Source organism: Octopus bimaculoides, chromosome 19, assembly GCF_046866305.1.
Source record: "Octopus bimaculoides isolate indiv1 chromosome 19, ASM4686630v1, whole genome shotgun sequence".
NCBI lineage: Eukaryota > Metazoa > Mollusca > Cephalopoda > Octopoda > Octopodidae > Octopus > Octopus bimaculoides.
The window spans coordinates 25570351-25593703 of NC_142946.1; the positions used below are offsets into that span (position 1 = coordinate 25570351).

A 23353-nucleotide genomic window follows, 5' to 3' on the forward strand; every position below is an offset into this window, starting at 1 on the left:
TATCTTATCTCGTATTTACTTAATGACCAAATATAGTAATTTAAGCAGCATTTAACCTTTTAAATTGGCTTGATGGTGTAACAGTAATAATACAGTCAAGCCAAAAAACTGATTAACAGCAATATAATGATTTTGATTAAGATTGCTGACAGTATACAATTAAAGGTTGTACGTTATGTACATATTTGTGTGTAATTGTGTCAGTGTCAGTACATAGGTGTCTGTGTGTGTGTGTATGTGAGAGAGAGAGAGTGTTTACAAGTATGCACATGTGAATAGGTGACTCTGTATACAGGTGAGTATGTGTTTAAGCGTGTGTATATGTATTTTGTATGTGTGTATGATGATAGTGATGATACTGAAATACTTTGGAGACAATGATGATGATGATGATGATGATATAGCATTTGTATGGACAATCACAGTTATGGTGATAATGATCATCATCGCGATCATAATGATGATAATAATAATGATGATACCATCATGACAACAATAATATTGATATGCATGTTGTGGCAGATGCTGATGATGATGGTTATTTTCATATAATTTCATTCCTATAAGAGACACTGCCCACAACCTTTTCCTGTTTTTCATGAAGATACAACAATAATAATAATCCAAGTGAGAAGAAAGATATTCAAAGAGCTAATGTACTGTTGACATGAATCAAAATTAAATTTTAATTGTTTTTCTTTAAAATTATTTTTAATATATTTGTAGCAAAACATTTCTTGAATGAGGAAAACCATTGAAGATATTCTCCAAGACTATAGAATACTGGAAAATATTGCAAGTTCATATATATATATATATATATATATATATATATATAAGAGTGTATAAAGATTTACACACGGAGGGAAGACCTTTGACAGGACTTCTTACATGCTAAAAAGGGCAGATAAACCCAAACTATGAAAAAAGGAATTCTTAAGGCATGCTGCTAATAGAGACCAGAGTGAATAAAAAATTAGTTAAACCTATACTCGAGTATAGGATTAATTTTTTTATTTTCTCTGGTGCCTATTATCAGCGTGCCTTAAGAATTCTTTTTTTGTGGTTTGGGTATAACTGCCCTTTTTAGCATGTAAGAAGTCCTGTCAAAGGTCTTCTTTCCATGTATAAATCTTTATACACTCTTATATAAAATATTTTATGTCTTATGACTTTTATTAACATGCAAACCACTGGTAATAAATTATTTAATTTTTTACCCTTATACTTATATATATCTATAATACATTAAAAGTCAGTTTCAATTTTGCTTGCTTGCAATGTTACCCACCCAAACTGGTGCATTATGGGAAAATACTATGAATTAAGTTTAGCCTGAAATGTTGATATGAATGAAATGAAACAAGTTTCGCTTAAATTGGAGCAGTAGTTATTGAGAAATTCAGAGTTTGGGTGTATAAATACCCAAAACGGTGTATAATGGGAAAATGTTCTGAATATAACTTCATCCTGAAAGGGAAGAAATTCTAACCTTTCGATTAGACAGTGATTTGACAAAGAAAAAATATGGTTTGTTTTTTTACAGTAAATATATATACATACAACCTTTGACAGAGTAACAGTCATATACACAACTTAAACAAACACACATATCGGTACATAAACATACATTTACATACACATATACACACACATGCAGACACGTCCACACACATCCATAAATACTCACATACATACGTACATGCATACATACATACAAGTGTATATACATGCATAAGCATGTGCACATATGCATGCGTACATGCATACATACATAAACACACACACATATATATATATATATATATATATATATATATATATATATATATATCTCATGAACTTCGTAACTTTGAGGTGAAATGGTTTTTTTCCCTAGGCTATCTCACCTCCAAAGATTTGGCTGCTATTTCTAGCATGCCCTGCTACCATGTAACATTATTTGCAATAAAGGATCCGACATACCTGTTACATGGTAGTAGGGCATGCAAGAAATAGTAGCCAAATCTTTCCTTTTCTGGGGGAAAGGAGCCGTTTATGCATGATTTCAATGTCATATTCGTTGAAAGCATGCGAAATAACCTGGAGAAGAAAACCCCACAAAACAAAACTTCGTTGCTGGGAAACTGAGTTTCCTGGTGACCCAATGGGTCACAGGTAGTCTAGTATATATATATATATATATATATATATATATATATATATATATATATATATATATCATTTATATTGTTTGTAGAAAACATAAATCCGAAAGAAGAAGCACAATCTAAGATGTAGAGCAGTATATATTAAAAATGGGGAAGGCCAGTTTATGGGATTACCTTAGGTTTCCCATCCATAAAGGGTTTAGATTTATGGCATATCATCAGATCCCAAAAACCTGTTGGCCCATGACCTCTTAAATTTATATGGAGGGGGAAATGCCTCACTACTCAAAGGTAACAATTGGGGTTTATCTCCCTTTGCTATTGACTATCGACTTCCGGCTGTATTGCCATCCTGTGGGCTCCAAAAAGCTAGCAGGAACCTCTTGAAATGTAAACATGGCCTGAAAATCTCCATTCTGGAGTTAATGATGTTCCCTGGTTTGAGTGCGTCATTTAGGATACTCGCACATTCAGCTATGCATAACTTGCAATGCTTTGTCCCGTTGATGTAGGGGCCTGGGTTCTCAAGGATTTTCCATGAGATTGAGTATGGAATCCCATTGTCTCTTAGTCGCTAGACGTGGCTGGCCAGTGATGTTATGTATCTCCTTTCTGGAAATCCAAAGGAGGACCTATGGTTGGAGAGACGTTGCTTGAAAGAATTCCTGAAACATCCAATGTATATCCATGGGTATGTGTTGTCAGTGCTGTACCTGCTGTGGTTGCTGCTGCCGCCGACATCCTTGTTGGAGCTGGGACTGCTGGTGTTGGCATGGTTGGAGGAGGTATTACCATTGCTGCTAAAGGTGTCATCAACTGTGGTTCCCCTGGTGTTTCTGCTAGGGCCACTGTCACTGGACCTGTTGCTGCTGCTATAGGGGTTGTCAGGTCTGCTACTGTGGACATTAAGGAAGCTGTTGGTAATGCTGGTGTTGATGGCAATACTGCAGTTGTTGTTAGTGTTGTTGTTGTCAGCGAACTGCCAGTGCTGTCGCTGGTACTGTTATTGGTAATGTTGTTAACTGTGGCAATGGTGGCGGTGTTGCTGGTTCTATTCTTGAGTCTACAGCTGCTACTGCTTCTGCCGGTGGTATTGCCAGGGTTTGCTAGTACTTCAGCTTCACAGATGACCCCTTTGGCAGCACAGCCGGAAATCAATAGCCAATAGCAAAGGGAGATAACCCCCAATTGTTACCTTTGAGTAGTGAGGCATTTCCCCCGCCATATTTTTAAGAGGTCATGGGCCAACAGATTTTTGGGATCTGATGATACAACATAAAGCTAAATCCTTCATGAAACCTAAGGTAGTCCTATAAACTGGCCTTCCCCATTTTTAATACATACATATATATATATATATATATATATATATATATATATATATATATACATACATACAGGTCGTTGTCGACTTATGACCTATCCAACTTACGACCAAACAACTTTACGATTGGTGCGGCAGCTCCTGGCAACAATAATAAATAGTCCAGCTGAAATCTAATGGGTTTAATTTCTTAGAAATTAACCTATCTATGGATGATGTCAGTTAACAAACGACATAGAAGACCTACAGCCAAGCACCAGTCTACAATAAATTTTTATGTAAGTTTTGCAAGTGTGTCTTGCACTACATTGTGTATTTCACGTATTTGCATTCTTTGGTACTTTTCTATGAACAAATAACACTGTTGTAGTATAATACAGAATGCTGTGTGTGACTTTTACCTGAGAATTTACCGTAAGAATGTAAAAATATAAAACAAAGCTATGCAGGCCTATAGGCTGACTTACGACCAAATCAACTTACAACCAGTCAGTTGGAACCAATTGTGGTTGTAAGTCGAAGACGACCTGTATAATATATGCACACACACACACATGTACATATATGTATGCGTGTGTGTATGGACAGAGTTATGATGTAAGCACGTGCTAAAACCCCTCATAACTTTTTTTTAATTTTTACAAATTTTTTGCGGTTCTGTCTTCTGCATAATGGAATTAATATGATTATGCAAAAAAAAAAATCTTTTTTTAATGAGAGTGAGCAAATGACCACTCTCAGACAATTTGGTCATTGGAAGAGTGACCCCTCCACCACCCAGTGACAAGTTCACAATCAAATTGAAATTTGGATTGAACACCTCATGGATAAGTTTTGGAGTTTTACTGTTTCAACATTACATTTGATATGTCTTCACCGAGAGTGGAATTATTTCAGAAACTGCAAAGAAATTTCTTCTTCAGTTTTTGATGGAAAACGCTCTTATAGCAGAAAGAAAACAGTGTGTTTGTCATCAACAAATGGTTTTACAGTCATTTGAAGATGTGATAGACAGCATTATTTGGCACTGTTGCAATTGTAAGAAGACCATGTCTGTGAGGAAGAATACTTTTATGGAAAAAAAAGTCAATTGGTGGTCTTCACACTTTTCCACATATCCCTAGACTTTATATATCAAATGCCAGTGACATGCTGCATGTCCATCAACAATATCAGCAGACAGGCAGCTGTCCAGTGGTACGAATTTTGCAGGGAAATATGTACCCAAATATTGTTGAAAAACAAGAAGAAATTGGGTGGCCCAAATCATACAATCCAAGTAGACGAAAGTTGGAAGAGTAGTAAAGAAATTTTGGATACTTGGAATATATAACACTGTAGAGAAGGATTACCTGCAACTTGTTCCTGACCAAAAAGCAGAGACACTGGAAACGGTCATTATTGAAAATGTTGAAGCAAGTTCCACCATCTTTACAGATATGTGGCCCAGCTATAACAATCTCACCAGACTGGGATATACCCATGGAACAGTGAACCACTCGTTTCATTTTGTAAATCCCATGACTGGTGTGTGTATGAACAATGTGGAATCATACTGGGCATGAATAAAACGGAGGCTCAAGTACATATGTGGTTCTAGTGGAGATATGCACTGGTCACATGTGGATGAGGCCATCTAGAGACCACTATAACATGAAATGTGACAATGCCTGGGAGAACTACAAGACATTTATAAAACACACAGTAGAAATTTATCCACAATAATTTAAAGGTGTTACAGATAATTCATTTTAATTACATTATTTTCTGTTAGTTAATGATTTTCTCTTAGGCCGTGTGGATGTGTGATTGTTTAAAACTCTTTCAATTTTGATTTTGAAGTATTTAAAAAATTATTTGGAAATTATAAAAAGAAATGAATGGTAGATTTGGACTGTCTATATTTTAAAACCACAAAGTCAAAAAAAAAAAAATTGAAAGGCATTGGAAAGTTTCAGAAGTAGGGGTAGGGAGAATAAAAGAAAACATTTTTTTCCTTTTTTTTTGCATAATCGTATTAATTCCATTATGCAGAAGACAGAATTGAAAAAAATTGGTAAAAATTCATAATAATAAAAAAGTTATGAGGGCCCTTCATGACTCTGCCTATGTATGTATATGTAGGTAAGTTCACAAGTATAGAAGAAGAGAGTGACAGTTAGAAATGATGTAGAAGAGAATGGGGGACAACAGTGGAGGCACAGTTGATGGTAAATATGAGTTTGGGGGAAAAGTGATACAAAACAGAAGTAGTCAGGAGAGAGGGTGTGATAAGGAACAGTACTTAAAGAGTAGAGAGCAGCAGAATAATAAAACTATAGGTAGATAAGAAACAGGGAGATGGTGTGTGGTGGTGAGTGGGTAAAGGGGAGAGAGAGAAAAGTGCAGTGACAGATATAGGGTGGATACAGTGAGTGATAAAAAGAATGTGGGAGGAAGGTAGTTAATGGCAGATATGAGAGAGTTCTAAAAATTATGTATAGCAGTCAAGTCAAACAATCCCCACACTCATCTTATTACCCAGTCCTCTATCATTTCTCTAACCATGGCACTATTCAGTTGTAATTTTATGAGAGCAGCTCTACACATTTCAACTTGCTTTTGTGCTGCAAGTTATCTCTCTGCCTAGAACCACTCCCCCTTGTCATCCAGCCTCATTCATTTTATCATCTTTTCCCACTTCCATGGGTTTCAGTGACATTTAGTGCTCAGTACTTCTTCATACAGCTGTCCTCATCCACATGGCATCATAGGATCGTACCAACACAGTCTTCTTTCTCACACACTATTTCTGATTTTCATAGTCTTCACATGTCCTCTGCATTCAGGGCCCATCTTTCACTACTACAAGTATTGCTGTTTGTATACAAGCAACATACAATCTGTTTTCAGTCTGAGAAAGAGACAGGGTTTATTGCTCCTGCACAACAGCTCCATTTAAAATCTACTTTTACTGTTAATCTCTCTCCAATTCCACTGCACTTCTTGTGCCAAAGTTTGCAATGAGTACATAGTACTTTTCTACATATCAAGCAGGGTGATATTTCCTGAAGGAAGTAGAGTCCAGTTTGTTTCCTGTTTATTAAAACTCTTTGCTAAGTTAACTTTAAGGTCCTTCAATTCCAGGTTTTGCTTCCACACCTGAAGTTTAATTCTACTAGAGATCTCACAATAAGAAATAAGTCATTGCTATCTAGCAGTTCCAAGGGGAAACTGGTCTTAAATTTTTGTTATGTCTTGGAGAAGTATGATGAACAGGCAGGGCCTGAGAAGCAAACCCTAGTCAACTCCTACCTCCACACTAAATCCATTACTGTACTCATTGCTAACTCTCCTCTTAAATGATAACACTCCTGTACATGGTATGTATGAGTCTCCCACTAGCTTCATCAATGACAACCATACAAGAGTGACGAACTGGCTTTCTCCAGGTCAATGAATGCTATATACGACAGTTAACTTTTAGCTAAATACTTATCCTATAGTTGTCTCATTAAAAAGAAGGTATCGATAGTACTTCTTCCTATCACAAAACCAAACTGCATGTCATTTTGTCCAATTCTTTTCCTAATTAAATAAGACAACTCTTTCTGTAATTCTCATGACCTGGTTCATATATTTGACACCTCTGTAATTACTTCTCTCTAAGGCATCTCTTTTACTCTTGTAACAGTTGATTATAACATTGCTACTTCAGTAGCTGGGTATGACACCTTCCTATGCAATCTGATTAACTATATAAATGCCTGGGTATTTCAAGCATCTCATCAGTGATTCCAGATGGATCAGGTGTTTTCTTTGCCTTTGTATCTTCACTGCTTTATCTATCATACTGCTGCCAATTAGGTTAGCTAGTCTCTCTGTCAAATCCATTTTGAGAAGGCCCTCCTTCTTCCATGCATTCTCAACATCTAATAGTCTTTCATAGTTACATCTTCTTTTTCAGCATCACTAAGTTCAAGTTTACCAATATAGAACATTGGCAAACCTCTTTCTACTTCTCCTTTTGCTATATAAAACCTGTCGCCTAACTTCTCTATTATACTGTATATAATGTTTTACAGCTTCCATTTTCTCAATCTCCCCAAACCTGTCTTTTTGCTTTTATGGCTCTGTCTACCTCATTGTTTCACCACCACATCACTCTCAGTCTAGCCAGGATTTTGCACCAGCCAGATTTGGTCTGTAACCTACAGTAGGTTGTCCTATAGAAAATTCCAGTTGTCCTCAATGTTATACGTCTCTATCTCCTCCAACTTTCTGTCAAATGCTTCAGCTTGAACTCCTGTAAATTTCTCACTGTTCATTGGATCTTTAAGCTCCATATCTTCCTTTACCAGACTGGTTTGTGTCTCTGACTTCATTCTAGCTCTAAGTCTGAAGTGGGTAACAACTAGCCAATGTTGAGGTTATGTATTCTTCATATTGACAACCAACTGTCTATTTGTTTTCTCGTGTGAATGTTGTCAATCAGGGTTATGTACCCACTAAGTTGATAGGTGATTAGGTGGCTGGCTCCTAGTACTTTCTGTACATAAATCTTCCATTCCTGCTACAAACTAGAGATTTCAATGAAATACAGCCCAGTATAAACATTATAAAAATATATATAGCTGTTCCATGAATTTGGATGACACTTGCTGATACAATATAATGATTGTTGGTTTATACATTGTGAATGTGGGTTTTACCTGTTATCATTTTTTCTCATATATTTTATAAGATATTGATTTTTGTGCACTGATTTTCCGACTCAGAACTAAACATGCATTCCAGTAGTCTCTTGCAACTTGGAAGCAGCACAATTAGCACAAGAAAAACAATAAAGCATTTCAAGACATGATAACATCGACACTGACGGAATGTGGGTGACATTGTCACACTGATATGATACCTTATTGCTCATCCTGATAATTTCTTCAGAAAAAATTTGAATAAAATACTCAATGAGCTAAGAGTTGTTTCTCCAACAGTAGAATGCTAAGTTTCAGTTTTTGATCCCAAGCAACAACATTAATTGAATTGCAGTAAATGCAGTTGGGTACTCAGCAGCAGATGCAGTTAATTGTGGTGGAGGATATTAAGAGTCACAACTGTAGAAAGAAAGACAAACAGGGAAAAGATCCAGATGGATGAAATTCTGGGAAAGAAGGAGCCGGCATAACAGTGAGTGTGAGGCTGAAGGGAACGGATGCACAGATAATGCTGAGAGGTGGAATGATGAATAGATTAGAGATGTATGGGTAGTGGAGGTACAAGACCATCATGTTTTGTGGAAGAGAGGCCATAACAGAAGTGATGAAGACAGAGAGAGTAGACCAGAGGGGCCAGAGACTGTAGCATGTCCATTAGTGACTGAATACCAATTTGTGTATACAGATGTGGGTAACAGAACTTCAGTGGAGACCCCACTTGAGGCTTTCTAGGACTGAAATAGTTTCTGGCCCTAAAGAGAAGGGCTATCTTTCAGATGCAGTTCTAGCTATGCTCAAGATGTGTTTTTGCTAAGAGAGATCCTGAGTAATAGTGAAGTCCAACATTTGGAGTGACTATAAGGACTCTAGTTGAGTACCACTCGTGTTTAGTGGGGCCATAATGCAGTGGTATTTTCTTAACATGAGTAGTGATATAGCTTCTGTGTTGTTAAGACATGCGGTTGCTATAGTCCCCCACTAACACATTCTCTCAAGGCCTCTGTTAATGGAATTAATGCATGTTTAGTATGTGACGTTTAGGCTACATGTGTGGGAAAAGTTAGGGAGGAATGAAGGTCTTTTCACTCAGAATGAAGGATAGATTGTTTGACTCTTGACTTAGAACTACTATGCTGCATGGTAGTGACATATGGGACTTAATTGCAGAAATAAGGCAAGCATGCTCTGTTGGAATACCTGAGTACAAATGAGCAGACAAAAAAACTGAGTATAAGATGAATCAGGAAGTGTGTACAATAGAGAAGGCTGTATGGGAATATAATGTGCATGGAGGATAAATGCTGCATAAGGAAGTGAGGAGCATTCCAAGTTAGTGGAATCTAAGGAAGAAAGCCAGGTCGGGTCAGGAAAATCCTGAGGAAGACATTGCGAGCAATCTACAGTACTAAAATCAAGACCTGTCAAAGAACAGTTGAGCTTACTGTGAACCAATGGCGATCCACGTGAATGGTGTCTCATAAAAACATTCTCTACACAAGCTAGTAAACTGTGCAGCTAGTCCAAGACTGTAGCCACAAAACTCCAACAGAAGACATACTGTGTTCTTGAGTTGGAGTCGATGTCTATAAATGATGTGGAGAAGAGCAAAGAAGATGATAGAAGAGGGAGGCCAAGAAAAACACAGAATGAAGTAGTGAAACCTGCATCTCATGGAGGAAATGTGAAAAAACTGTACTGATCAGTAACATGCAGTCCTGCAGAAAACTCTGTCCACACATACCCTAACTCAAGGGTAGTGTTAAGAGGATGTAATGTTTGTACCCTGCCAGGTCTACATTGGCTGCCACTTCACCATACATCTTGAACCACATCCTGGCATCTACCTAATACTCAAGCCCCTTCTCATCTACCTTCTTATCACTCATAACACTATATCTCTCATGTCCCCCACCACCTATGCTAATTGTACTATCTTTATCACTTTGCCCACTTGGACTTTTCAATAGACCTACTAATACATTTTAACCTTCACCGTGCTATACTCTAACCAGCAAGCTCTCTCTTCTGAACCACTTCTATTGCCATGTTCGCTATGTCTTCTGCCATATTGTCTCTGGTACGTCAGAAAACTCACTGGTTCATAGTCACGTGTCATTTTATGCTGATTGAGAGGCTCAGAAAGGACGTGTCAAAAGTCAAGATGGTTGCTGATGCCTATTTCACATAAAGTCGTGATTGGCTAGATTTGTCAATCACATGGGTAATATTCTTTCCAGGAAAAGTCACAATTGGTCAGATTTGCTGATCATGTGAGCAAAATTCCTGCAAATTACAACATCAGTTGATTGCTGAATATTGTCACTACACAGGCAATGTTATTCATTTTCAGTCTTCCATCACTCCCCTTTCTACAGTCACCTATCTCTGCAGTCTTCCATCGCATTCTTGTTCTTTCCAACGTCCCACCTTCTCATATTGTTCTTTCTTTCTCTTAGATGCATCTCCTCAATTACTTGTGAAAACGTACACTCCCAAATCTATTGTGTATTCTCTAAACCTACATTCACCCTGCTCTCCCCACTTCTGTAATGTTCCCATTCCAAATTTACATTTCTTGTGTCCATGGCCCCATCACCAACACCCAACACAAGCAACAGTTTACACTGGAAAGTGGTTGGTTAAATGAGCAAAAAAATGTAAGGTTCTGAACTGTCTCCTGATCTGCCTCACCAAGAACTATTTAAACTCTCTAATGTTTGTGCAGAAGAGATAGCACCCAGTGGCTGATATTAAGAAGAGATCCCAGCCAAAGAAACCAACCCAAATGACACATACAAGCATCAGTCTTTGAGAGCTACAGCTCACAATGAGAGAATGCTTGGACCATGAAGACCCATTAGAAGTGGATGTATGATGATGTGTGTGTGTACACATAAAAAAAGAGCTAATGATGCAAATAAACGAATAAAACCACTTAGGCTAGATATATAAAATATACATATTAAGCATGGATCTCACTTGTTGACTCTCTCTCTCTATATATGTGTGTATGTGCATGTATTTATATGTGTGTATGAGGGATGCTGAAAAGTTCCTGACTTTAAGGGTATCACGAAAGACTTGGTTGGAGGCCCAACCTTCTGAGTTCTTTTACAGGGTTTAGAAAAACTGAAAGATTGCTGCAATAAGTATATGAATCTTAGATGGGAGTATGTTGAGTAAAATCATAATTAACTGATCCTCCTGTATTTTCTTTTACCCAAAGCCAGGAGCTTTTCAATTCACTCAGCCAAAAATTTGCAAATGACATGTTGTACTGCTTGGCATTCACGTCCCAAGCTCCAATACGAACATTTCAGAGTGTTTGGTGTCAATCTGAGGACATGTACCGAGAGCGATAAAAATCAAACAGCCAGTCAACATCAGTGTTTGGCGTGATCACTATTTATCTTCCCACATGGCCTCAGACTCAACACGGAGACCTACATCAAGTACCTGGAGGAGGTAGTGCTGCCCTGGGTCAAGAGAGTGGCTGCTGAAAGACCCTATGTGTGGCAAAAGGACTCTGCACCATGCCACACAAGCAGGAGAACCCAGTCATGGCTGTCAGAAAATTTCTGTGACCATGTCACCCTAACGTCTGGCCACCTAACTCCCCAAACTGCAACCCCTTTGATTATTATGTGTGGGGCGCAGTTGAGCAAGAGACCAACAAAACTCCTTTGCAACACCAAAGATGAATTGAAGGCAAGGATTATGGCAGCATCATTGAATAAATTTACTGTTTAGTATTTCAAGATATTTTTATGTGATTTTGGTAAATATATCTGTTAAAATGAGATGTCAGTGTTACTTTCATTTTTGTGCAATTTAGACGACAGTTTATTCACTGCACCCTGTATATATATGCATGGGCGTTCAGAAATGATTGATATGTGCAACACAGTCTTGAATTCTGTGCCTGATAACTAGAAGAACTAGAAAATTTTTTGTTTTAATTAAAAAGAAATAAACATAAAAGAAAACAGTTATATTGCACAATGCTCATATACTAGCTTAGTTACAGAACCATACATTCCTTCTCAAAAGCTGCCAAAAAAAAAGCTCATCGCACACACACAACCCTCAAACTAATGCTGATTAGAAATTTCAAATGCAAGCTGAAAAGAATTTGACATACCTGTATCTATGTACAAATACACCCTTGAATATATAAGTCAGCATGTTTCTTATCTCTTCTTGGTTTTCTTCAAGCTGGAAAATTAATTTCAACATGAAAATATTTACAGTTCTATATTTAAGATATGTGGAATTATGCACATTATTTATATTTGACGGATATTTGTCCTCATCTTGTTTGTTAACACAACGTTTTGGCTTAACCACTACGCCATATGCCCACGGGCATAGTGGTTAAGAGCGCGTGCTACTAACCCCAAGATTCCGAGTTTAATTCCAAACAGTGACCTTAATAATAATAATAATAACATCAAAAAATACCTTAGGAATGAGAACCCAGGTTCAAAATTTTCCCAAGACACCTGATGAAAGCTGGAGGGTATAGCAGCCAAAACATGTTAACAACAAACAAGATTAGGACAAATATCTGTCAAATGTAGATAATGTAAATAATATATGAAAATATTTATATTTTACTCATGGAGTCATTTTAAATGCATTATTAATATTCATAATACTGCTTTGAAGCAAATCCCAGCATTCCAAAGTTGGTCTGGATGCTCTTTTTATATCTTCAGAAAATCCACACAAGACATACAATTGAGTAGTTGTAAACTATGAACTTCATAGTAACTAATATTAAAATTGGATGCATTCTTATCTGTGTAATTTCCTAGTTATTCCACACACTGCTTGGTTGTTCATTAATACTTAAACTTAAAAAAAGCAAACCACTTAGTTGACTTATGTTGTATAAAGCCTCAAGTATTTGATTTTACATATATCAATGGATAGTTAAATTAAAGTGAAATAATCTTGCTTAGCAAATTAGCTGTGGATGTTACATTTTTATTTTTTATGTGTTTCAGACCAAAGGTTGTGGCCGTCCTGGGGCATCACCATTTTTCTTCTTTTTAATTTTTCTTTTAGGTTTAAGCCCCCCAGCATTTAAACCAGCCATATCTATCCCAAATATGCCACCTGTTTTACATTCAAACCAGCCAGATCTAACTTTCAACGTCATTCTTTTTTAAAATACACAACCACATCATTGAAATTTCAAAGCTACAAGATAATACATGATTAATTAAAAACAATAAGAATGAAACAGCATTACAATTGACAGAATAATCTGAATGCTAAAGGGTTTAAATGTTTATCAGTATTATGAGAATAGACAGATACATACATCAGCAGACAGGACAGCAGATATTCAAATATGCTGATTTACACTGTGGAATTTCCATAGCTCTCTGTATCAAAAGCTTTTATAATCAATGAAACTTAGTACAGGTCTGGTTGTACATCCATTGTCCTGTCAATGATGTTTCATAGGATGTACACAGCATTAACTGTTCTGTTACTCTCAAACCATTACTTTTTCTATTAGTGAGTACTCAATTCAGTTGAGTCCTTTCATATTACACCCTTATGTATTTCAATTAATATGTTAACCGTTACAGCCTGTAACTGAAACTTACCGATGACACCATATATTTTTGGTCACACTGCATACTCTTTAATTACAAATAAATTTAATATTTTTGCATTTTTACAATATTTCATAATTTTAATATTTAGCACTCATGTTATTTAAATATCCTCAAAACCATGTCAAAGATAAAGACTGAAAATGTACCACCAGTGGTGTATATGGTAGTTACGTGAAGTTTGCAAAGAACCACTGATGGTACATGTAGCAGTTAATGTGTTAAATACTGTAGATTTTGTAAAATAACTTCTTCTTTATTGGTGTATGAGTGTGGTGTTTGGAATACTAAAATTTGAAGAAAAAAACTGTAGCTGAAGTTTAGTCATAAAATTATATTAATTACAAGTCTGTTTTATTATTTATTTGTTTCAGTCATTAGACTGTGGCCATGCTGGGGCACCACCTTCAAAAATTTTTATCGAAATGGATCAACCCTAGTACTTATTCTATCAGTCTCTTTTGCTGAATTTCTAAATTACTGGGACATAAACGCACCAACACCAGTTGTCAAGCAGTAGTGGGGGACAAACACACACACACACATATATACATATGTATATATGACAGGCATCTTTCAATTCCCGTCAACCAAATCCCTTCACAAGCATTGATTGGCTTGAGGTTATAGCAGAAGACACTTGCCCAAGGAGCTATGCAGTAAAATTGAACTCAGAACTACGTCGTTGGGAAGCAAGCTTCTTACCACTTATTTTTTTGTTTAGATATTACAATATAGAGATTTTAGCTAGTTTACAACAGGAATATATAATAGAATTAGAGTGTAGTATAAGTGTGTACTTTACTAAAAAAAAGCATGTGAAGTTGCGTAAAAAAAAAAAGCATGTGCACTACCAAAGTAAAATACCATTAAATTGAAGAAAACCGCAATGAAATAATTTCAGTTTGCATACATAATAAGGATGAAAACATTCACTAATAAAAGATACAATTCTCAAATGCAGGATAATGCTAATAATATAGCCGGAACAGAATAAACTATCCATATTTTGGAGAAAAATCTCCTTGTCTATGTCTTTCAATACATCTCAATACTTCTAAAGCAAACTTTGTTGACTTTCAATGTAAGCTGAATTTAATTCATTAATAAAGTAATTTGTCACTCATTCTACAAATAAAATTTCAGGGACATAAAATTTAAAATTAAAATGTTGGATATTGGACAATAAAAGTATTTCATAAAAATAAATTATCTCAATTTTTAAAATAGGCACACCATATCCCTGTGTGTTATAAGAGGTTATAAAAGGGTTGGCATTAGGAAGGATACCCAGCTGTGAAATTAAGTCCTCAAAAAGCCTTATCCTATCTCTACCAGCTTCTGTGCAATGACAACCAGAAAATTAATTCAATTAACTTTCCAGTGATTGCTTTGCTTTTTTTGTGTTTGTTTTTTATATGTTGGCATTTTCAGCATAGATTTTTAGCTTGGCTTCTGTCTTTATGTTCTTGCTTGATGGGGCTGGGGTCATTCCAAGTTAGTGGCCACAGAGGTGTTATCATGCATAGAGCTGACTGGGTCCACCAGTGCTCTCCATCGCCGGTGGTCTAGTGTCAACCCCTTTTCATCCTCCAAGGTGGCATCAAGTCTATGGAGATTTTTCCCAATCCTGTCAAGCCCACAGCAGCTGCAGGCTGGAATACTTTTGCATATCGATTTTCTTCTACTTACAGAGGAGCCTGAATTCAGAATTTCTGCTGATAGCTTTCTTCATCCTCCCTATAGTTTTATATCTATCTAAATATATTTTCCCCTTCATGAACTCCATTCCATTCTCTACCATTCCATTTATATCCACATCCTTGTACCTTGAGAGTATGCCCTGGCACATTTCATTCTCTCAAACTGGAATAACCATGTATCTCCTCTACAGCAAGACACCTGTTTCTGTCTTTCTATAATGGTTTAACTCACATCACCTGGCACAAAACCACCATCTTCAACACCACACTCTCTCTCAGTTAAGGGATCTTTATCTTACAAGTTATGTGATGAGCTCACCAATGCTGGTGCCACATAAAAAGCACCCAGTCCACTCTATAAAGTAGTTGACATTAGGAGGGGCATCCAGCTGTAAAAACCATGTCAAAGCAAACAATGGAGCTTGGCGCAGTTCCCAGGCTTACCAGTTCCTGTCAAACAGTTCAACCCTTGCCAGCATGGAAGATGGACTTTAAATGATGATGATGATGATGATATATATATATATATACACACACACACATACATACATACATACAAACAGACAGACATCATGAATAGCCATCCTCAACAGCTTAGCAACACTGCAGCCCTCAGAATATCTTCTCTGCCCGTGTATTCTCTTAAAGAAATTATAAGTTGGACCAACACCAACAGCTTCTTTAACCTTAGAGGGAGGTCCTGTAGAGCTATTAGCACAGCTCTGAAGTGTGAAAAAAAAACAAAAACCGATATTAACACATATTAAAATCCACTCAAATCTCTCACCTTTTCCCCTCTGCAAATTCTAATAAACACAAAAATTTACAACTAAACAGCTGTAGCATGATCAATCTCCATATCAGGCCCAACTCTGTGCTTAGTGATACATAAAAATCAGAGCTAATCCCTTTCAATGTTTAAGAAGCTGGACAGTAAATAGATGGTAACCTGTCTTACTTTACACATTACAACTAAATTACTCAGTTAAAAAATTAACATGTTACAGCATAATCTTGGGCCCAGTGAAAACAAGTTACACATTTGACTGGAAGCAATCTCTCAAACATGGGTCTGCCAGAATGAACTGAAATATTGCTGTGGAAGGATTCCGACCACCCCTCAAGTGACTAAAGGTAGACTGTCTCATTGTTATAAATTAAAGAACTGTGAGCAATTGACAGTTCGGGTTTGTAAACAGTTCACTGTGAGCCGTGACTGAGAGCATTGAGTCTTGTGTAATATTTATAGTAGTGCATTATGTAGATACTTTCTTTCCCCACTGCTTCATTATATTATATATCCAATACAAGGATATAAAAGTGGCAACAAGTTGTTTGAAGCTTGTGTTAGACGTTTAAAATTTTTTTTTCTCGATAGGAAACCAAAGAAAAAAATCATTTAACACAGAGAACTTATTGGCCTCCATGGTGCAGTTGCAACAACAACAACAACAAAACCAACAGTTGTTGGAATTAATGTTGAAGAAGTCTGAAAATACTTCAGGTTTGTACTCACCAGACAGCGTAGCAAACTCAATTGAAGAATTCAGCTATACTCCAGAAGAAGGGATTACCTTCTGTGCATATTTTTATAGATACAAAGAAATCTTCAAAGAAGAGTGTAAAAGTTTTGTTTTTCTATTTTGTCTATATGTATTAACCTGCAAAACTTTAACTGTGGAAGACAATGTGACTCCACTGTCACCATTGAGGACAGTTAAAGGTGAAGAAGTTAAATTTGTTACTGTACGATGGACTAAAACTACAGCTTTCAATACTGGGAAAGTGTAGGGAACGCCATCGAAAAGAGTGTAAAAGTTGGTCTGACAAGAAAAATGTATGACTACTTTCAAGACAGAAATCCCCATGGAAATATTGTATGACATTTTTGAGGTACCAACACCCAAACAATTTGAAACTACGCGTTCTAGCACCAGAAAACAGAAAAGAATGGAAACACTGGAATTTAACTCTAAGCGTAAGAGACATTAAAACTCTGAGCAGAGTTCAATTCTCAAAAGGGGAGAAGTGAGGGGAAACTAATTCTAAAAAGGGGAAATGTTGTGAAAGGATTCTGACCACCCATCGTGACTGAAGGTGGACTGTCTCATTGTTATAAATTAAAGGACTGTGAGCAATTGACAGTTCAGATTGGTAAGCAGTTCACTGTGAGCCATGATTGAGAGTGTAGAGTCTTGTGTAATATTTTGTTGTGTAAATACTTTCTTTTCCTCCTGCTTTGTTATATTACATATCGAATACATGGATATAAAAGTTATTTAACAGCAAGCCTCAGTGCAGGTCTTATCATTGGTATACATAAATACAAGTGATAAATTGGCAGAGTTTACCCATAGAAAATTGTAACAGGAACTGTGTATAAATTTAGAGGTATAAACTCATTAACAGCCATTAATACTGAAGTTTTCATTATACATAGCAAATGTAAATTGAATGCTGAGGTGCTGAGGTGGTGAGGCAAGACCTTCGTACATTGGGCCTCACCGAGGCGATGACTACGGACCGAGACCTTTGGAAATGGGCTGTGCGTGAGAAGACCCGGCAAGCCAAGTAAGATCGTTGCCAGTGCCCCTGGACTGGTTCTTGTGCGGGTGGCACATGAGATGCACCATTTTGAGCGTGGCCGTTGCCAGTACCGCCTGACTGGCTCCTGTAGGATTTTCGAGCGAGATCGTTGCCAGTGCCCCTGGACTGGCTTGTGCGGGTGGCACATAAAAGACACCATTTCGAGCGTGGCCGTTTTCGTGCGGGTGACACGTAAAAGCACCCACTACACTCTCTGAGTGGTTGGCGTTAGGAAGGGCATCCAGCTGTAGAAACTCTGCCAAATCAGACTGGAGCCTGGTGTTGCCATCCGGTTTCACCAGTCCTCAGTCAAATCGTCCAACCCATGCTAGCATGGAAAGCGGACGTTAAACGATGATGATGATGATGATGATGAATGCATTATTTTCAGGTGACAGAGGTGAAAGAGAAATTTTCAAAAGGTTTCATTTTGTAAGTTTAGGAAAGCTGAAAATACCTCTTGTCGTTTGGTCATTAACAGGTCAAGTCTTTCAGTAGCTCGCTTGTTCTGATTTTTTTGTCTTTCAGATTCATACTGACGTTGTGTGTTGTCAAGATTAATGCTGAGATTTAAAGCAACATCTACCAACGCTGTCATTAATTTCATGGCTGTAAAAAGAATATGGTTTTGGTTTGAAGTTAAAAACAAATGGAATCTTTTTACAATTTTAATTCTTCAGTAGTTCATTCAGTCAGCTTAATGTATTATTAATGCTTCATGAACATGAGTAGAAATGGAATTCTTAAAAATGTGAATTTTGTGGTATATAAGTGTGGTTTATGAGTACATTTGGAGTGAGTAAAAATTGACACAGTCATCATACAAGAGCTATTTTAACCATCCAAAATTAGACAAAACTATTAACTTTAAAAAATTTTTTTTTAGGTGTTAAAAAAATATGACAAATTTAACACATTTTATATGCTTTTTTATAACTATAATGGCTCTTCTAACAAATTTAAAATGTAAAATAACCCAAACCTGAAGAAAGTACATAATAGGTGATTTTATTGCAAAAGGCAGTAGAAAAAACACCAACAATATAACAGGCCAATGAAGATGGCGTGAAAGAAATAAACAAGCTGACTAATCAGTTTTGTCAAAGAAACAATTCAGTCATCAACAATACTCTATTCTAGTATCTTCAGAAAAATTATATATAAATAGGTATCACTATGAATTTTTGAAAATATTTAAATCTAACTCCTACCGTGTTTTTTCTTGGAGAGCATCTAAAATTTTGATACCTTATTTGTGAAATTTGGATGAATATTTTAGGAAATATGACAATCTGAATGGTCAACGAATTGGTCAAAATATTGCCTAATTGGTCTAAATGAATGAATAGCTATATCTGTGGTGTATATCTTTGAACCTGAGGTAATAACCATCTGCAAATTATACAAATTAATAGTGTCCTACTGTTATTTCAAAGAAACCTCTCTTTCCATCAGGTGTCATAATATTTGCTTTTGTGTCTTCATAAAGCTTTGCTATTTGCATTGAAAAGATTTGGAAGTACGTTATAAGCTTTCAGGATTTTGAGCACCTTGCCTGTGGGTGGAATCAAAAGCCTTCTTGAAATCAACATACAGGACAACAGCTTTTCTATTGTATGCTCTGACCTCTTCAATTAACCTCCTCAGAGTCAGAATGTGCATTGCTGTGGTTCTACCAGGTCAAAATCCATTCTGATTTTATTGTAAATGTTTAGTGATGATTGGTTGTAATCAGTTATTGCAATGCCTCTATAGCTCTTGGTATTGCTGGTATCTGATTTGGATAATTGTTCTTGTTCAGTTTGTTTGCAAAGTATAGCACAATTTCATCAAAATTGCATCTTTTCAATGTCATAGCCAAATTTGTGGCATTGTAAGTTGGAAATCATCATCATTATTTCAAGAGCTAAAACTAAGAAAAACATATATGGTAGGTATAAAGTGTGAAGAATTTTCAATAACTTCATGAGTAGAGCCAATAGCTTTATAATACAGCAAAGAAATTCATTTTACTTTACCTGCTAGTGTACTTGTATGTCTGAAAGCTCGCACTTGAGAATCAGTAAGACCAGTTAACAGGGAAATAACATTATCCATCATATATTGATCATATATGATGCTGTACTGACACTGACGAACTAACGTCTGAACGAATTCACAATAGTTTGTTTTAAACTTTTTCCACTGTGGTCCCGTCATAATCAACGGGTAATCTCCACTTTCCTGCAATAAAAAATTTTCTCAATTTAAAATCATGACATACACATATTAAACATGATGTAGCAGGAAAAAAATGGCTGTTGTAGTCTGATACTACATAGTAGCAATTAGCAAATAAATTATTAAAACTTCCACCTTCACACTTGTTTAGTAAAATTGTCTTTGCTGTCACTATCGCCTCTTTTAGTTTCTTCAGAATCACTGCTTTTGGTTTCAGATACAGAAATATCCCATTCATTCTCATACACCACATGCTTTTGTACCTCATTCATTCTTTTTCTCAATATCTCCATATTTTCCATTGAAAAACCTTTAAATTTAGAATCACTGCTTAATAGCATGAAACTCCTATCCATTTTCAAAGTTAAAAAAAAAATCGATGCCAAAAATATGTGGAAAAAAATCCCCCAAAATTCACTGAGTTCAGATGTCATGTCAAGCAATGTCAAATACTATAACTCAACTATTTACAAAGTGAAATCACGTATTTTCATAAATGTACTAATGAGATTTGTGTTTAAATTCACATTTAAATAACAATGTGTACTCTCGGCCGGCCACAGCCGGGTTGGTCTTATGAACCAAAAAATTTTTTGGCTGGCTATGGCCAGGTTAATATCGAAAGGGTTAATGAGTCTTCTCTGCAAAACAATTATGGTACCAACATAAACTCAAGGAAGCAGGAGAAAATGAACAACTGAATGATCTCCGTTATGGGGAGCTCTGTGCAACACATAACTTTTTAACCTCTTTAGTTAAAACCACGATGGTCTGGAGTGTGGCCGACTGATCTGAATCCTGCTGCTGAGGTAAAACTGCTACTGTAGCTGGGGAAGAAGAAGAAACAGTAGCAATCTTGTCAATGAGTCTGTCGCCAGTATATTCCAAAATCCTGTCCACTGAGGAAGCTAGAATTGGAGGCAGAATAGCCTGCACGTTTGACGGTAAACATAAAAAGAAAAGTTGCTTAATCAAAAAACTATCCTGAGAAACTGGGATGGCATCCTATCACCTAAATGCTCGTCACTGACCAGTGTATTGAAGCGTTTCTCAACTGGGAGCAATGTTCTATGAAGAACTTTATTTTCAATACTGATATAAGATGCATCTGCCAATGGGTCGGTGATTAAATCCTTTAGTTGTGTGGCGAAAGCAGAAGGAATAGCACTTAATAAGATGTGAAGTTATCGTCATTCTCAATTGGTGTTTTTTGCTGCGAAATATGATTGGACCTGGGCAAACCAGACTTGAACATCGCCACAAGATACCTGCTATGTTTTTCCTGTTTTTATAACCCATTTGGAAACTTGGTTGATTAGACCACCCTAGCAATGCCCACGATATATCAGCTGAAGTCTTATTCGCTGTTTATAACTAATTTGGAAACCATGGCAAAGTAGACAGCTCTATCTGTACTTTTAATATTCCTGCTGAAATGCTATTAGTTCCTATTAGCAGCTTTTGTCAATTCTGAGAGCCCCAGTGTCCTTATTATAATTTGGCTATGCTTCTTTAACAGTGTTCTTCTTCAACACTATGCAACCTTTTCTGGTGTTAATCTGTATTCATCCTACAGCCTGTGAAATACTCAAGTCAAATTATATAATATGTTATGCCAGATTAAATCATGTCTCACTACACATACATCCTTCAACAAATGTTTGACGTTTGTTAACATTCACAACTGGAAAATATTTCTGCATACACACTTTGTTCAGTGCTTGTAAAAACTGTACAAATAAATTGTTACGTGTGAAAAACGAATTATACCTTCTGAACTTCTTGAAACATGGAACTCTTTTTCTTCAGTGATATACCTCACTAAAAGTTGGTGACTTTACTTACAGCATTTGACTTATGTTACAGATGTTTCAAGTATATGTCTGTAATTTTATCTAGTTCTGAGACTTGAGGTTTATTTTAATTTTCCTACTACATTTTGGGTGTTTGATAGAAGGAAGGTGCATATTTTTTGTTTTATCTTTCTTTTTTTTCTAGTGTACAAACAACAAATTAGCTTCTTTATAGACTAACTAGACTAGACCTAACTATGCCCCAATCTATATATAACAAACAGCAAGACAGCACTAACATCATAACAAGTTGTGTGCAGACTACTTACACAAAAAAAAAAAACATGTGAGAAGTGCAGTTTGTTGCCTTAGAAACCTTTCAGCTCCACAGACTGTGAAAACCAACTACAAACATTATGATACATAAGAGTACAATTATAACATTCTGAAACCACCTCCAGTTCAGATGAAGAATGCATAAAGAACACGCAACACCAAAAATAAATAAAAAGGAACAGCAACTGCTCCATTCTTGAATTCATTTTGCCCACTTCCACTGTAACCAACTGCCAAACTTGCAGAACCATGAAGGGTTTGATGAGTTATTTGAAGCAGGTTTTTACAGCACAATATGATGTCACAATCCCTTACCAGTTTTTCAAGAGAGAGACTTTTTATTCCAGAGGTTTTGAAAGCACAGAACAACTGGTCATAATGTGAATAACAGGAGTAAAATAATGCAGCTGATGACTTAATTCTATATAAGAAATTATTCCTAGTTTTTTTTTACTATAATAATTGTACAGCTATGAACAGAAACAGAAGGTATAAGTAAAAAAAACTGATGTATTGCAATTGAAACAATATGACTGGAAGAGCATATATGGTTGTTATGTAGTAAACAAAACTGAATGAAACTCAATTAGACTGAATCACTCAAATCTGTTCACTCCATGATAATGTGCAAATCTGTACAATACAGTGACAAAATAAACTGATGACACACTATCTTAACTTTGCTCTTCTAAATTAACTTTTGGGTTATAACTAGTGCCTTGATTATGATCTTTCTATGTGTAGACATTCAACCACTGAATTATGACATCTATTCATCAACAAGCCTTACTTACTTACATTACAACACAGTCATTTATATCATCATCATCATCAAATTTCTAGTTAGGTTTTTTTATGATTTGGACTGATAAAACACATTTTTAAGTTAACTTTAGAAAAAAGTTGGATGTCACCAT

General features: G+C 36.3%; 1 protein-coding gene and 1 non-coding gene across 10 annotated transcripts in view; both read right to left on the bottom strand.

Annotated features, from left to right (window-relative positions):
- LOC106877516 (cohesin subunit SA-1) overlaps positions 1 to 22465 on the bottom strand; it is a 101575-nt gene extending 79110 nt beyond the window's left edge. For 6 of the 9 annotated variants that reach the window (XM_089366637.1, XM_089366638.1, XM_089366635.1 and 3 more), the window contains exons 1-3: positions 20106 to 22465; positions 18545 to 18696; positions 12310 to 12383 (exon numbers count right to left, since the gene is read on the bottom strand). In XM_089366637.1, coding sequence (XP_089222763.1) covers positions 12310 to 12383; positions 18545 to 18696; positions 20106 to 20286 — 407 coding nt within the window. In that variant the 5' untranslated portion in view covers positions 20287 to 22465. The remainder of the gene's footprint in view (positions 1 to 12309; positions 12384 to 18544; positions 18697 to 20105) is intronic. The other 3 variants (XM_089366644.1, XM_089366641.1, XM_089366639.1) reach the window with 1 other exon arrangement.
- Positions 17151 to 17304, bottom strand: LOC128250192 (small nucleolar RNA SNORA79). The gene has a single exon (XR_008266290.1). It is a non-coding gene; the product is annotated as a small nucleolar RNA SNORA79 (small nucleolar RNA).
- Positions 22466 to 23353: the final 888 nt, after the last annotated feature.